At 40.5% G+C, this 16,167-nt stretch overlaps 1 protein-coding gene across 1 annotated transcript; it reads left to right on the forward strand.

The window, feature by feature from the left end:
• The first annotated feature begins 12,191 nt into the window (after positions 1 to 12,191).
• Positions 12,192 to 15,349, forward strand: LOC138910703 (uncharacterized). Its single transcript, XM_070201876.1, has 3 exons — positions 12,192 to 12,350; positions 14,563 to 14,926; positions 15,033 to 15,349. The coding sequence occupies exons 1-3, from the start codon at positions 12,192 to 12,194 to the stop codon at positions 15,347 to 15,349; spliced, it is 840 nt and encodes a 279-aa protein (XP_070057977.1).
• Positions 15,350 to 16,167: the final 818 nt, after the last annotated feature.

A 16,167-nucleotide genomic window follows, 5' to 3' on the forward strand; every position in this document is an offset into this window, starting at 1 on the left:
CTCATTTGAGCATTTTATCAAACACTATGTGTGCAAATTTGTTACAAGGTCTACAAGATTTCCTTCAATCCACAACCCAATCTTTACCCATTTGAGCTCACCAATCGTCCCACAAATCTTATTGGTACATGCATGTATAAATAATACTCTTTCACCCAAGAATCATACTCCCAATCACCTATATTTTTCCCAAACACGAAATTGAAGAATTGGGGAAAGAAATTCTTACATCTTTGAATCCCTAGCAAGATCCTTGTGAATTCTTCAAGCCTTGAGCAAGAATTGATGAACAAATGGCTAGGTCTTCTCTTTCTCTCTCTAAGATACTCTCACCTCTCTCTAAAAATATCAGATGAAGCCTTTAAAAATGACTCCCAAAGCCTTTTTTATAAAAATGGGATTGGGTAAAATCTCAAAAACTTAAACTTGCCAAAATCGGGTCTGCGATCGCAGACCATGCAGCATAATCGATATGCGGCCCGTATAACGGCCGCGAAAATGATGCCTAAAAAAACTGGACTCGCCTGATCCAGTCTGCTACAGTTCTGCTATCCGCAGACTTCTTCTATGACTGAAATACGGTCCGGGAAGTGCATATGCGATTGCATAATGGATCGCAGAAATGGCCTTTAAATTCAACAATCACTGTGCTTTAATTCGCGATAGATCTGTGGTTCGTAGATCAATTCTACGACCGCAGAAATGCCCTATGCTTCAGAAGATTTTCTTTAACTCCCTAATGCACTGTTTAACCCAAAAGGTCTGAGCCACGATAAGCTTGTGAGCCACAAAGAATTTCTACAATCTTCAAACACGTAAGCCTACCTCGACACCACGAAACCTTAAATTCGCTTAGGAAATTTTATGGGGCCTTTCATTCTCCCCCACTTAGGATCATTCGTCCTCGAATGAGGGTCAAAATTCACCATTAGCATCCAATGTGGCCCAACTACTAATTCGCACACACCAGTAGTTTCAAAATTTAGATAACTCCCTAAATCTCCAAATATTTCACCAGAGTCTCCCCTGTAACTGGGTCTATCCACCTATCATAGAATCCCAGAATTTGATCCTAACAATAAATTGATAACACCACATTGTACCACAGACTTGAAAACAACATCAACAGTGACATCCTAGGCATTGCATTATCAATTGGAGGATTTTCATAAACCGTACGAGTCTGGATGCCACTATAGAAAGTAAACTCCTCGACCCAGTCATGATTCGACATACTAGAGCACATCATTGTGGGAACCTCACAACTTTTCTTGCTCTTCCTGAATCTCTACTTTTAAGAGACAATACGAAACATGATCTTCAAATTTCTTGTATCGACCTTTAGCCTCATGCAACATTCGTGAAATATTCTAAACACGTTTGTCCACACTTGGATATAGAAAAATTACAAGAAAATCGCATTTCCTTATATGTGAAATCTTATGCACATACGCCAATATAGTGACTAAGGGCATACACCTTCACCCACATCTTTCTCTTATATGAACACCCCCCTTAGACACCCTTCCTAATCACTTAAGTCGTGTTATAAGCTTGGGTTAACACCTCTAATCCCCCACCCTACCAAAACCTATAGCCATTGCATCTTATCATTTCCGTATGAGTTAAACCTAACGTGGTTGAAGGTCCAAAACATGTAAAGAAGTACGATCCCATGGTCAAGCATACATGGCACAAAACTTTATGGCCACACACATTCACACACATCATGTAACACGGGGAAATGGGGTTGGAGTAGGGGTGGGCATTCGATTTTCGATTCGATATTTAAAAATTTCGGTTCGGTATTCGGTTTATCAATTATGTATACCAAATACCGTACCAAAATAGTTCGGTACGGTTCGGTATTTCTTTGTTTGGTTCGGTACGGTTTCGATTTAATACATATTCATGTGTCACGTACTGTTAAGTGCTAAGAGCCTAAGCATTAATCAAGCAGAAACAAGCCAGATGGTGTACAACAAGAACAAAGGATCAAGATTTTGCTACACCATCTCCAAGAAAGTCCAAAGCTTTCCAAAAAAATAAATATTTTCCCCCAAAACCAAAGAAATAATGGAAATTCAGATGCTTCTTTCAATACAAACCAATGATATACATATGAAGTATATTGAAATGGTCATATGATAAAGGAAATTACAGTTCTTCTTCAAATAAAGGAAATTACAGTTCTTCTTCAAATAAACAAGTATGAACTGTACATATGAGCTAATTAAAATGGTCATATGAAGACTCCACGAGTCATGACATAATGAAGACTTTACAGTTCTTCTTCAAAGATAATTCAACAGATCGCAAGTCCCAGTAATAAATTTGAAGTAGCAAATAAGGATATAAAAAATTGAAGGACAATACAAGAAATCTGCACCGATGCCTTTAATCGTCTAAGCTTCCTTTATCTCAACTTATGAGATTTACTCTCCAATTTATCCGCTAGCAAGCTGCAAAAAAAAAGAAACTCTCAACATGAATTAAGTATACATTTAAGCATCAAGGATCCAGTTTTTTCGAAAAATAAAAGCATTGCAACTTAGCTGAGGATGTTTTCCACTAAGAAATTATACTTTTTGAATAAACATCAAAATAAACATACGCCTTAAAGAAAACTGAGTGCAGTAATACATTTTTAATGCTTTCCATAATCTTAAAACCCCAATACCAATCAACATATTATACTTTAATCAGTAAAGGAAGAGTGAGCTAGCCATGGATGATGCAGCGGATGCTCATAGGACTGATTTGATGATCATAACAAGGTTCATGTTGAATGAGCAGAGCAAATACCCTAAATCACGTGGTGACTTCACTATCTTGCTCAGCCACATTGTGACGCCGTCTCTATCGCACTCCCATACCGCAGTCGCAGTCACAGGCTCACAAGTCACAACCGATCTGTTCACTTCTTTCTTGACACTTGAGAGCTGAGAGTGGAGAGAAACCTAATTCTAATTCCTATAGTGAAACTAGGGAAAGAGACTAAGAGAGTAAGAGAGTTGGGCTTAGTCTTATTGGGCTAGAGATACAAACTTAAAATTTTGGATAAGGCTAGGGCAGTATAGGACTAGGATAAGAATTAGGAAGCACATGAAATTCTTCAAAAATTCGGTATTTCGGTATACCGAAATTTCAAGATCTTAATACCGAGGACCATATCGTTATACCAAAATACCAAAAATTTAATACCAAATTATACTGAAATACCGAAAAAACTGAAAATCGAAATACCGAATTAATTTGGTCCGGTTTGGAATTCGATTTTTCGGATTTTATGCCCACATCTAGTTGGGGGACTTACTTGTTGTTCCTTGGTTGTTGGGGCAGTGCCTTAGCTGATGACCCTTGACTCCGCACCCGAAACATTCATCAGTGCCACATCGGCACACCCCCAGATGACGCGTCCTACACTTGGGACATGGGGGCCTCTACTGCAGCGGTTAGTTCCCGCTTGACTGGACCTGCTGATTAGATCCCTTATTGCCTTGGTCTGGCATACTATGGCCCCACCGCTGCTGATCAGGCCCTGATGGTACTGCTCTAAGTTAAGACTGAACAACTGATTGCGTGGGTCTGGATGACACTCTCCTATGTATTGCCTTTCTACCATTACTCCCACTGTAGGAGACACTAAAATTGCCCGCGGACTGGGTCTTTTTGTTGTTATCTTACTCCGTCTTTCTTTTTAACGTTTGATCCTCCGTAGCTTGAGTGAACGCCACCATTTCCCCATAATTCATATTAGAATTCAAGGCAACTGTAGCGGCCTCGTTAATAACCAATGAGCTAAGGCCTTGCACAAAATGACGTACTCTAGCCTCCATAGTGGGTAACATGTAAATAGCATACTTGGACATACAAAACCTTAAATTCCTTTACGAAATTTTATGAGGCCTTACAGCTTCTTACCTACTACCCTCCCTACTTTGTTCTACATCCTTACGATAGACTAACTCATATGTTCTAATGTATCTGATACTCTACTGCGGCCAATTCTTAACTGTGATGTCCGCCAATTGTGAGCTTTATTGTGTGTTCCATGCTTAGTTCAATCCTGGGCTATTTAATAATATTTATAGTCTGTAAGGTGAAAATGTAGTATCCAGCCTTTATGTGACAATCTAGCTATTAATGTGTCTTTGCATATTGAGAATTCTGGCTTTACTAAACCTGTTTAGTTTGCTATGTTATGCTGATGTTTGTTGTCAATCCTGCTTTCCTACCCTATCCTGGATTGTTATGTCAACCAAATTCATGCTTAGGAAGTAATTTAGTCCATGCCTAACTTGTTGCTCTTTTGGTCCTACCGTTCATGAGGACCTGTTATTTTGTATTTGTGATTCTTTTGTGTGTTTGCTGATTTGCTCAATCATGCACTCCTTAGTACCAGTTCAGACCTTAGGAATAAATTTTACAATTGACCTTCTTTCACCATACATGGAAAAATAGTATTAGATTTGATGCTCGCTTCTCTTACTGTTTGATATTGTCTCTTGTACTATGATAACTTTCTCTCGTTAAGTAATTGCTCGACCATGAACCTATACTGTTAATTTCAATGTTGAACTTACTACTTTGAGGCTGTTCTTTATTGCTCCCTTAGCTTTTCATTATCAGATCCCCTATTTAAAAATTGCCTTAAGCTGTTTTTGACCATGCTAGTGTTTGAAACTTTATTCGGAAGAGTCTGTTATCCCAGGATAATCAATCATGTCCCCTTAAAATGCAAAGAATGAATTCGTCTTGTGTGTGTCCTGCCAATATGTCACATATTTTTGTCTATACATCTTGGTGATACTTAGCTTTACAGCTTTAAGAAAATAAGTGTGTGGGCTTCCTTCCTGGGTTAGTTAGTTCAATATATAGTCTGTTACTTTTGGGCTTGGCTGTTGGAGTCAGACTTACTACAGGTCTTATGAGCTGGGTTTTTGAGTCTATTGGACATGTCGGAGGCCTAGAAAAGCACTAGGTCATCTGTACTGGGCCTATCATTGGGCCCATAGTGGTTTGTTCTGTAATTATTCATATTTGATTATTTCATTCATGCTGTAATAACTTGTAATAACGAATGATGGGGAAGTTAATAAAAGGGGACTGTGGGTATTCTAATACTTACATGAATGGGTAGAAAACATGCCTATAGGGTTTATGTGTTTTATTTGCTATTACATCCAGCATGCCTTATTTGTTTCGTTTAGCTTGTGTTGCACACTAATAGGAATTGTGCCTATAGGAATCATGCACACACTTCACTTAACTTTTCAAAATATGCTATACTTATTACCATGTCCGCTATTTAACGTTCTTAAATAATATGCCTATAGGATACAATAATGCAATGCTTTTGCCAATCTAGATACCATGGCTATAAGGTTTAATAATTAATCAACTGTTTCATGCTGCTTTTGTACTGCCTCACTTAGATAACTTGCCTATAGGGATAAAGTGTTATAAAATCAAGTCTAATTGTTAGAAATCCTGCCTATAGGGTGTTTATCCGGTGTTTTCAAGCGACTTCACTGCCTAATCATGCGACTATTAGAGAACATGACTATAAGGTACTGTCACTTGCCTAAGACGCATATCCATAAAATCAGCATTGGTAATTCAGAATTAAGGGATTGTTTTCACCACCTTATTATGCAAACGATTAGATATCCTATCTATAGGACTTGTAACGCTCTAATCTGCGTACACGTATCCAGAAATTACAACACTGCCTGTAAAATGCTGGAATCATTTAGAAATTATGCCTATTGGACTTAATGATTCTAATACGTCTTAATTCTGTCTACTGCCTAACCATAGATCTGTTTGCGTGCTTTCATGCTTATGTGTGGAGGTTAACTTGAGCCTTTTATTGCTAATGTATGCTGTCCCATCTGTTTAGAATGTCGCCTAGTTTTATCATTTTGAGCAACCTAAATAAAGTCTAGAACCACCTGATAGTAGGTCCAAAGCCTCCTGGACCATAGGCATGGGACGGGTAGTGCACGCATAGGGAACAACTTATAATTGAATTAAAATTCCTTTAGGTACACAACTTCAACATAATAATCGGGTAGCAGGAGATGATAGTCTGTGCCCGCTGAATAATACGAGCAACCTCTACCTTAAGAGAGATGCGAAGTATTATTTATGTTACACGAGGTGATCCTTTAGGCTAAAAAACTTAGGGCCCCCTCTTCCTTTTTTATGTGCGTGTTATTTACACTTAGTCATTCAACATAGATCAATATAGTTTGTACCTTTGTAGTTATTAAGACTTGTACCGATTCTCATATATTTTAATAAGACTCCACAACTTCTGATTTTCCCTTCTATTTATTTGATCTCCTAGCTTAATTACATAATCCACATAGTCTAAAGATAGGCCGGGACCCACAGTTATGGACCTCGAAGAGTGACTAACACTTCTCTTTGAGGTAATTTAAGCCCTTACCCGATCTTTGGTGGCGTTGACTAGTCAAATAGAGTTATTTGCAAACTGGTGCCCTAACACACCTTAAAATCGTTTGGTGGCGACTCTTCTCTTTCAATATACCATTTAAAAAGAGTTGTCACATGTCGAAACTCGTTTTCATGAGAAAACGGGACACGACAGCATGGCGACTCTGCGGATTACTTTCTTTTATTTTTTTTAAAGTGCTATTACATGCACATCCCTTTCCTTATTCACCTTTATTTGTTTTAAAATGCTATTACATGCACATCCCTTTCCTTATTCACCCTTAATTGCTTTAAACTGCTATGACGTGCACATCCCTTCCCTTATTTGTTTTAAATTGCTATGACATGTACGACCTCTCTCCATCTCCATCATCTTGTATAAGACTACTACATTATGACTCTCCCATACCTATTTCCATGCCTGCTTCATTACGTTCTCACATATTTTCATGAGCTAAACTGACTTCTTTCTTTTGTCTTTCCTTTCTTTTCTCTTCTTTTCATGTTCACTTTTGCTATTTTATTTACTTCTTTTATGTACTTTTATCGTGAAAATACTTGGCAATGTATCATTATTTGTGCATAAAGCATGTTCAGCATCATACTCCATTCGTGCCAATTATCAACATAGTGCCTCTTGATGAGTGTCCGCGCTTTCATGAAATCACCCTTTTAAATCGAAAAGGCTTATTTGCGGTAGACTAGTCGATCAACGGTACAATCGACGGTCTCATGCCTTTCCCTCCCAAGTTGTCCAATTGGGAGTACCCGTCTAGACCCTTCTAGAAACCCTACTCCAATTTGAAATGTACATGCATCATGCTCAACCTAGTACGGGTTGAAGTGTTGTTAACGTAACAACCTGCTAAGATAAACCTTGTCCAAAGTCCGACTGTATTTCCACAATCCCAATGGATACTGTTATATTATTTGCATTAGTTGGAGAAAATGTGCCAACATGTTGATCATTATTGCGTAAGCAGTCAAATCTGGAGGGGAAAATAGCTAACCTTTGTTTGTTTGCAAAAAATGAAGCACGAAATCTCCAGGTTCTGTATGGTCCAGAATATCCTGCCTCTGCTACTTGACTGGTGGAAAGACCTTGCGCCTTGTGACAAGAATCATGTGAGGAGAGTACTTGGTGACCTGTCATCTTTGCTGAACATTCAACCAAATAGGGAATTGATTCTACTATATTCTGGAATGAGAAATGAGCTGATTTTCGGTTCGACGATATAGAAATGACCCCTCTCCTAGAAATAATAAGGGGTTTCTTACCATGGGATGGTCCGGGACTGCTAGTACCAGAGAATCGCACTCCCCACGATTTTCTGAAAATGTTGGGTTTCAAGAAGAATGATGAACTGCTATGTCTGAAGAAATCATACATCCCTTTTGAGTTTCTTTACGAGCATTATGGGCATAGCAAGTCATATCGTCTTCATCATGATGAACTAGCCATTACCTCTTTGGGATGGGTGCATCGCCGTGTTTATGTTTTCATTGTCTGCTTCCTGGGGTTGTTGATCTTTCCAATGAAAGAGGGAAGAAATCATACTCGCTTAGCCATGGTTGCCAGGAACTTAATGGATGGTATCGAAGGACAAACTTATACTATCATCCCAATGATCTTAGCTGAGATGTAACGTGCTCTAGATCGGTGTAGGCGTAGGTTCGGCCACTTTGAGGGTTGCAACCTATTACTACAAGTCTGGATGCTGGAACACTTTCAGAGGGGTGAGTATCATCAACAACTTCTACGAAGGACACTAAATGACTACATAGCCAACCATCACCCAAAGAGAATGACATTTACTCCAGACAAGTTTGCAAAACCTGGAAATAATGTAAGTTGAGTGCGTTTCTTTAGTAATTTGACAGACGAGCAAGTGCATTGGATGTTTGAATGGTTTCCTAGTAGTGAGTTCATCATCAGGTCAATGGCGACTACTCATTTGGTATTGATCGGGCTGCGAGGTATCTACCCTTATGCTCCTATAAGGGTAATGAGATAAGCAGGAAGAAAACAAGTCATACCTCGGGTTTCCAACATGGTCCAGTACAAGGCAGATTTCAAGGGAGATGTCATCCCGTTCAAGTTTGAAGCGAAACACATGTGGAACTAAAAGATTATTGTGGAAGGAGAGACTATTGAGCTAGACAGGTATCACACCGGTCATATGTACTACTATCTATCATGGCTGGAAGACGACGTAGCTGGGGACGTCAAACCAGGAGTCAACCTGAAGGATAGGATCATAGATGAAGTGGCTGAGGCACAGGTGAAGTACAAGAGGCTACGCAAAAGGGTGTTCGAGTCCGAAGCAAAACATCTGGAGAAGCACAAAGTGAACATGGATGCGATAATAGAATAGAAGGAGATTGCCACTAAGTCAACGGAAAGATTGGAATACCTGGAACAAGGACTGATGGAGTTAAAAGGGAAGATGAGAATGAGACTCTTGGATTGTCAAGGCATGAACAACAATGAGGGAGAGAATCTAGCAAAAGCTTACTTACTGTTGGATATGTGCGACCTGGAAAACTTGATTGATGGGATCAAAAGAGCCAAGCATAGAGAAGGTCCTTCAGGGACCATTAGATTAGGAGATAATGTTCTTTACTGCTTTCTAGCTTAGATTAGATTTCGATGTAATAAGGCTTGATGCCATTAGTGACTTTATTATTATTATCGATTTAGTGAAAGCTTGTTTGGCCTATTTTTGCATTAATGAAATGATGCAAAGTTGACATCAATTTTCTCCAAGTCTATGTGTCGCTTAGGCCTACCTCAAGCACAATGAGGTCCCCCAAATTAGGACGCGAATTATTACATGATTTTGTGAAACATGTTTAAATATTGCGAACACTCTTTTATTTCACCTTACTGACTTGGTTATCTTTTTGCTTTTTTTTTTGATTATTCCCATTCTCAAAGGTTGGTTCGTGCATACTGGCATCATAAACATACCACACTATATCCAGAGGTCCTCCACCTCCTCCTCCACCAACGACCTGAAAAGTAAAAGCAAGGGTAAATAGAAAATGGATGATTTAAGCGGTATCAGGAAAGACAATGCTGCTATAACAGAAAATGTTGAAACTTCAGATGGCAGAAGTACTCGGGGCAGAATGAGTTGGTCTTACGTTTGGAATAGAAAATCTTGGAATTACAGGGCGAGCTTGAGCAGGTCCGAAATCTGGCAAAATTCTCCCTCATTCTCAATGTTCTCGACATCCACCAGCAAAACCCGACTACCCAAAACCAAACACCACCACAAAATGCACAAAATCAGAATCCACCACCCATTGTTCCGAATCTTCCCGCACAACACCAGCATCATAATCCCGCACCTCCCCAAAACCTTAACCCGCCTTTAGTGCCAACCCCTCAACACCATCACCATCATCCATCTCAATACCCGTAAACCACCACTTATCACAATCCCCAAAACCCACCACAACCCACTCCCGATCCCCAAAACTCGACCAATGACCACCCATATACCCAAGTTCCGGGAATTCATCAAAGCAACCCGATATATGTGTAAACCTTACCCCTTACCCCGCAACAAACCCTATACATACCCGAATCAATTGAGAAGGACCTATTCATTAGAAACATGACAGAGGAACTCAAGAAGCTCACACGGAGAGTCTAGAGGTTGAAGGGGGAAAAGGCGTTGAAGGTCTAAACTATGAGGAACGGTGCATTCAACCGGATGTGGAACTGCTAGAGGGTTACAAACCTCCCAAGTTCGAAATATTTGATGGTACTGGTGATCCGAAGGTGCATCTGAGAACATATTGAGACAAGCTTGTAGGAATGGGAAAAATGAACAAATCCACATAAAACGGTTCATGCAAAGCCTTATAGGGGACGCTTTGTCTTGGTACATAAGTCAAAACCCAAAGAAGTGGGTTAATTGGGTGAGTATGGCATCAGATTTTGTGGATAGATTCAGGTTCAACACGGAAAATGTGCCAGATATTTTCTTCATTCAAAACCTCAAGAAGAAGCCGATAGAAACCTTCCGTGAGTATGCTACTCGTTAGAGATCAGAGGCTGCATTGGTAAGGCCGGCACTTGAAGAAGAACAAATGAACAAGTTCTTTGTTAGAGCTCAAGATCCATAGTATTATGAAAGGTTGATGGTCATTGAAAATCACAAGTTCTTCGACATCATCAAGCTAGGAGTAAGAATAGAAGAAGGAATTAAGAATAGTATGGTAACCAATTTCGAGGCACTGCAAGCCACAAATAAAGCTTTGCAATTAGGAGGTATTTTAAAGAAGAAAGAAGTGGGTGTCGTGATGGTAGCCCAGGGCCCTAAGTCTCCCTTCACATACCAAACACCTCCATCCACATATCAACCCTCACCCCTAAAATACCAATACCCTTCCACCACCTATCATATCTACAACACTCAACCTGCATATTACCATTCACCTCCACCCGCCCACCAATACTACCCAAAGTCGCGTCCTAATTTCGACCGCAGACCACCTAGATAGTACTCTCTAATTGTTGAACCCATAGCACAACTATATGAGAGACTGAAGGCCATTGGTTACGTCACCCCTATTCCTGTTGTTGTTGTGGAAAATCCCTCCCAATGGATCAAACCTAACAAAACATGTCCTTATCATTCAGGCATAAAAGGTCATACCATTGAGGAGTGCCGCACATTGAAAGACAAAATTCAGACGCTAATCAACACTAAGGTTATACAAGAAAAGGAAGCTACACCAAATGTTTGCAACAACCCTCTCCCGGATCACAGGGGTGAGAGAGTGAACGTGATAAAAACTGATGAGGAGTGGGATCAGGAAGGGTCCATTGGACTCATTCAAGAGGGAGACGCTCCTAAAACATCTCCTGTCACCCTCACGCCAGTTGTGGTTCAAACCCAGACGCCATTTAAAGTTGAGGTAGCTACACCTTTCACTATAATGGTAGCTCCCACACCATCTTACGAGTCTGATGCCATCCCGTGGGATTATGTTGCGGAAGCAAGGAGAAAGGGAAAAGACAAAATGGAAGAAGCAAGTGGTGCGCAAGGTATGACTAGGACTGACAGAGTTTACACACTTGAAAATCTTGGAGGAACGAGCAAAGAAGATACACCTAAGCCACCTGTTATTGAGACTGGCACTGACGATATCTGGAGGAAGATACAAGCAAGGGAGTACTCTGTTGTTGACCATCGGAACAAGACTCCTGCTTAGATATCCATCTTATCACTGTTGCAAAACTCAGACGCGCACAAGAATGCTTTGATGAAGATGTTAAGTGAAGCTTATGTACCCGCTGGCATCACTAGTGGAGAGATGGCTAACATGGTTGGACATGTACTGGAAAGCCACAAAATCACTTTCCACGAAGATGAGTTACCACCAGAAGGACTGAGTCACAATAGGGCATTGCACATCACAGTGCAATAAGAGGATAAGTTCATCGCTAGGGTCTTGATAGATGGAAGTTCGAGTCTGAACATATGCCCACTAACCACTCCAAAGAGATTGGGTAAAGGCCTACACGAGATACGAATGGGAAGCATGAATGTGAAAACGTTCGATGGATCTCAGAGAGCCACTATGGGAGAGATCAACCTCGATCTACAGATGGGTCTAACTTGGTTTGATGTTGAGTTCCAAGTGCTAGATATATATATGCTACTTACAATCTATTGTTGGGACGACCATGGATACATACAGCTGGGGCAATGGCTTCAACTCTGCACCAGGCTGTGAAGTTTGAGGGGAATCATCAGGAGGTGATCATTCATGGAGATGGAAACAACCCCATCTACACTAATCAGACCGTTCCAGTCATCCAAAATAGGAGGAAGTTAGGCGGAGAAACATATCACCATATTGAATGGGTAAAAGCAATTGAGAAGGACCGATAGTAGAGCAAGAAGATAAAAAGCATATTGTTATGGACGGGATATGAACAAGGTAAGGGTCTTGGCAAAAAGCTTCAGGGGATTACCAAACCCGTACAACTACAATACCATGGCACGACCTTTGGAATCGAATATGAATATACACGGCAAGAATGTCAGGATTGGACACCGCCATGGTGTGCCCCTTATTATCCACTGGAACAACCCGTACCACCGCTGCACCAGACATTCCATCAGGTTGACATGATGTGGGTATCTGAGCAAGATGAGGTTTTGGTCGGCATGAGGGACTTGTTTCTAGATAAAGAAGACATGAGCTGTAGTGCAATCGTTGGGGAGGAGGAGGAGGAGGAAGACCATACTATTCAAATAATGGAAGAAGGATCCGTTCTCAATAACTGGACCGATGCACCGTCCCGGGCTCGCCGAGTTCCTGGGTAGCCTGGAAAATTAGCATGAATTACTTTCAAATAATTTTGAGCATTTAAGACATTTTCAGTATTTTGTTTTGAAATAATTACTCGAGCCATCGAGTCATATTTGTTGACATCTTAAAGTTTTAATGCATTATTGCTTTTCATATTTATTATTATCTTTCTACATTCATTTCAGCATAATTATTACATATTCAGATGAACCTACAACTCTGACATGTAATGAGATAACGCAACATAAGGAACATTGACTCAGAAGATCTGGAAGATGATATAATACCTGAGGAAATCATCAAAGAAGTAGAGAATTTTGAAAACAAACCCAAGTCTAATTTGGAGGAAACTGAGGCCGTTAACTTATGGGATTCCGAAATAGTCAAAGAAACTTGTGTAAGAATTCATCTATCACCGTCAGAGAAAGAAGAGTATATCAGATTTTTGAAGGAGTATGAAGACATCTTTGCATGGTCCTACGACGATATGACTGGTTTAAGCACATCCATAATAGCTCACAAGCTACCCATCAATCCCATGTGTCCACCGGTGAAGAAGAAGCTCAGAAAGTTCAAGCCAGATATGAGTTTGAAGATAAAAGAGGAGGTCACCAAGCAAGTCAAAGCCAAGGTTCCCCGAGTGGTCGAATACCCGACCTGGTTGGCCAACATAGTGCCAGTTCCAAAGTAAGATGGGAAAGTTAGAGTATGTGTCGATTACTAAGATCTGAACAGAGCAAGTCCTAAGGATTATTTCCCACTGCCTAACATATACATACTGATTAAAAAATGCGCCAAGCATGAACTCCAATCCTTTGTGGATTGCTTCGGAGGATGCCACCAGATTTGGATGGATGAAGAGGATGCCAAAAAGACCGCCTTTATCACACCATGGGGAATATATTATTACAAAATGATGATGTTTGGTTTAAAGAATGCTGGGGCCACCTACATGAGGGCCATGATAACTATCTTCCACGACATGATACACAAGGAAATAGAGGTGTACGTAGATGATGTTATCATCAAATCTAAAAGGAGTTCGAATCTCATAGCATACCTGAAGAAAGTTTTTGATCGGCTTCGAAAATACAACTTGAAGTTGAACCCTACAAAGTGTGCCTTTGGAGTTCCTGCTAGAAAATTGTTAGGTTTCATCGTCAGCCGCTGAGGTATTGAGCTAGACCCATCAAAAATCAAAGCTATCGAGGGCCTACCTCCTCCAAAGAATAAGAAAGATGTGATGAGTTTTCTAGGGCTCCTCAATTACATCAGCCACTTTATAGCACAATCAATGGTGATATGTGAGCCAATCTTTAGAATGCTAAGGAAAGATGTTGTGACAAGCTGGACTGAGGAATGCCAGAAAGCCTTCGACAAAATCAAGGAGTATTTATCTAAACTGCCCATGTTTGTCCCACCAGAACTAGGAAGACCTCTGCTACTTTATTTGTCTGTGTTAGTTGGGGATTTTGGTTGCGTTTTAGAATAACATGATGAAACTGGAAGGAAGGAGCAGACGATATATTATCTGAGCAAGAAGTTCACGCCTTACAAAGCCCGGTACTCTTTGTTGGAACGCACTTCCTGTGCTTTGACATGGATAGACCATAAGTTGAGATATTATTTATGTGCGTACACTATATATGTCTTATCAAGGATGGATCCGCTGAAATACATATTTCAGAAACCCATGCCACGGGTAAGTTAGAAAAGTGGAAAATATTGCTGAATGAGTTCGACATCGTCTATGTAACTCAGAAGGCAGTCAAGGGGAAAGCATTGGCAGATCACTTGGCAGAAAATACCGTAGACGGAGAATACAAACCATTGAAAACATATTTTCCTGACGAGGAGGTATCGTTTGTAGGAGAAGATATTATTGAGTCATACGATGGTTGGAGGATGTTCTTTGACGAAGTAGCAAACTTCAAGGGAGTGGGTATCGGAGCTGTCTTAGTATCAAAAACCGGTCAACACTATCCGATATCCGCAAAACTCAAGTTTTCGTGCACCAACAATATGGCGGAATATGAGGCCTGCATCTTGGGTTTCAGGTTGGCCATTGACATGAACGTTCAGGAGTTGCTGGTAATCGGATATTCAGATGCTGTTGGTGCACCAGGTTCTAGGAGAATGGGCTACGAAGAACACCAAAATATTGCCATACTTGCACTGTGCACAAGAGCTGATAAAGAGGTTCACAAAGATAGAATTCAAATATGTTCCAGGGATTTACAATGAGTTTGCAGATGCATTAGCCACTTTGTCTTCCATGATACAACACCCACACAAGAATTTCATCGATCCTATCCTAATAGGAATTCATAAGCAGCCCGTATATTGTGCTCATGTTGAAGAAGTGATTGACGGAAATCCACGGTTCCAAGAAATCAAGGAATACTTGGAAAATGGAGAATATCCAGAGAGTGCTACCCATACTCAGAAGCGCACGCTTCGAAGATTGGCCAACCATTTTTTTCAGAGCAGAGGAATTCTGTATAGAAGGACTCCTGATTTGGGATTGTTGCGATGCGTCAATGCCTAAGAGACGTCTAGATTGCTCAAGGAAATACATGCCAAAAATTACAAACCCCACATGAACGGTTTTGTTCTGGCCAAGAAGATATTAAGAGCAGGGTATTTTCGGATGACTATGGAAACATACTGCCTCAAATATGTTCAAAAGTGTCACCAATGCCAGATACATGCTGATATGGTACGAGTGTCGCCCAATAAACTCAATGCAACAAGTTTGCCCTGGCCTTTCTCTGGTTGGGGTATGGATGTCATCGAGCCAATTGAACCCGCCGCTTCAAACAGACACAGGTTCATTCTAGTGGCTATAGACTACTTCACGAAATGGGTTGAAGCCGCATCCTATAAGGTTGTAACTAGAAAGGTAGTAGCAGATTTTGTTTGGGATTGTATCGTTTGTCGATTTGGAGTACCTGAGTCAATCATTACTGACAATGCCGCCAATCTCAATAGCGACTTGATGAAAGCCATGTGCAAAAAATTCAAGATCAAGTATCAGAATTCTATAGCATACAATCCGCAAATGAACGGAGCCGTAGAAGCCGCCAACAAGAACATCAAGAAGATATTGTGGAAAATGGTAGATAATTACAAACAATGGCGCGAGAAGTTACCGTTTGCTTTGTTCGGGTATCGCACCACAGTTCGTACCTCAACTAGGGAAACTCCTTACCTACTGGTCTACGGTACTGAAGCCGTTATTCCCGCCGAAGTGGAAATCCCTTCCTTAAGAATCATACAAGAAGCCGAGCTCAGCGACACAGAATGGGTACGGAGCCGGTATGAACAACTAGCTCTCATTGATGGAAAAATAATGAACGCAGTATG

This window comes from Nicotiana tomentosiformis, chromosome 1 (assembly GCF_000390325.3).
Source record: "Nicotiana tomentosiformis chromosome 1, ASM39032v3, whole genome shotgun sequence".
Taxonomy (NCBI): Eukaryota; Viridiplantae; Streptophyta; class Magnoliopsida; order Solanales; family Solanaceae; genus Nicotiana; species Nicotiana tomentosiformis.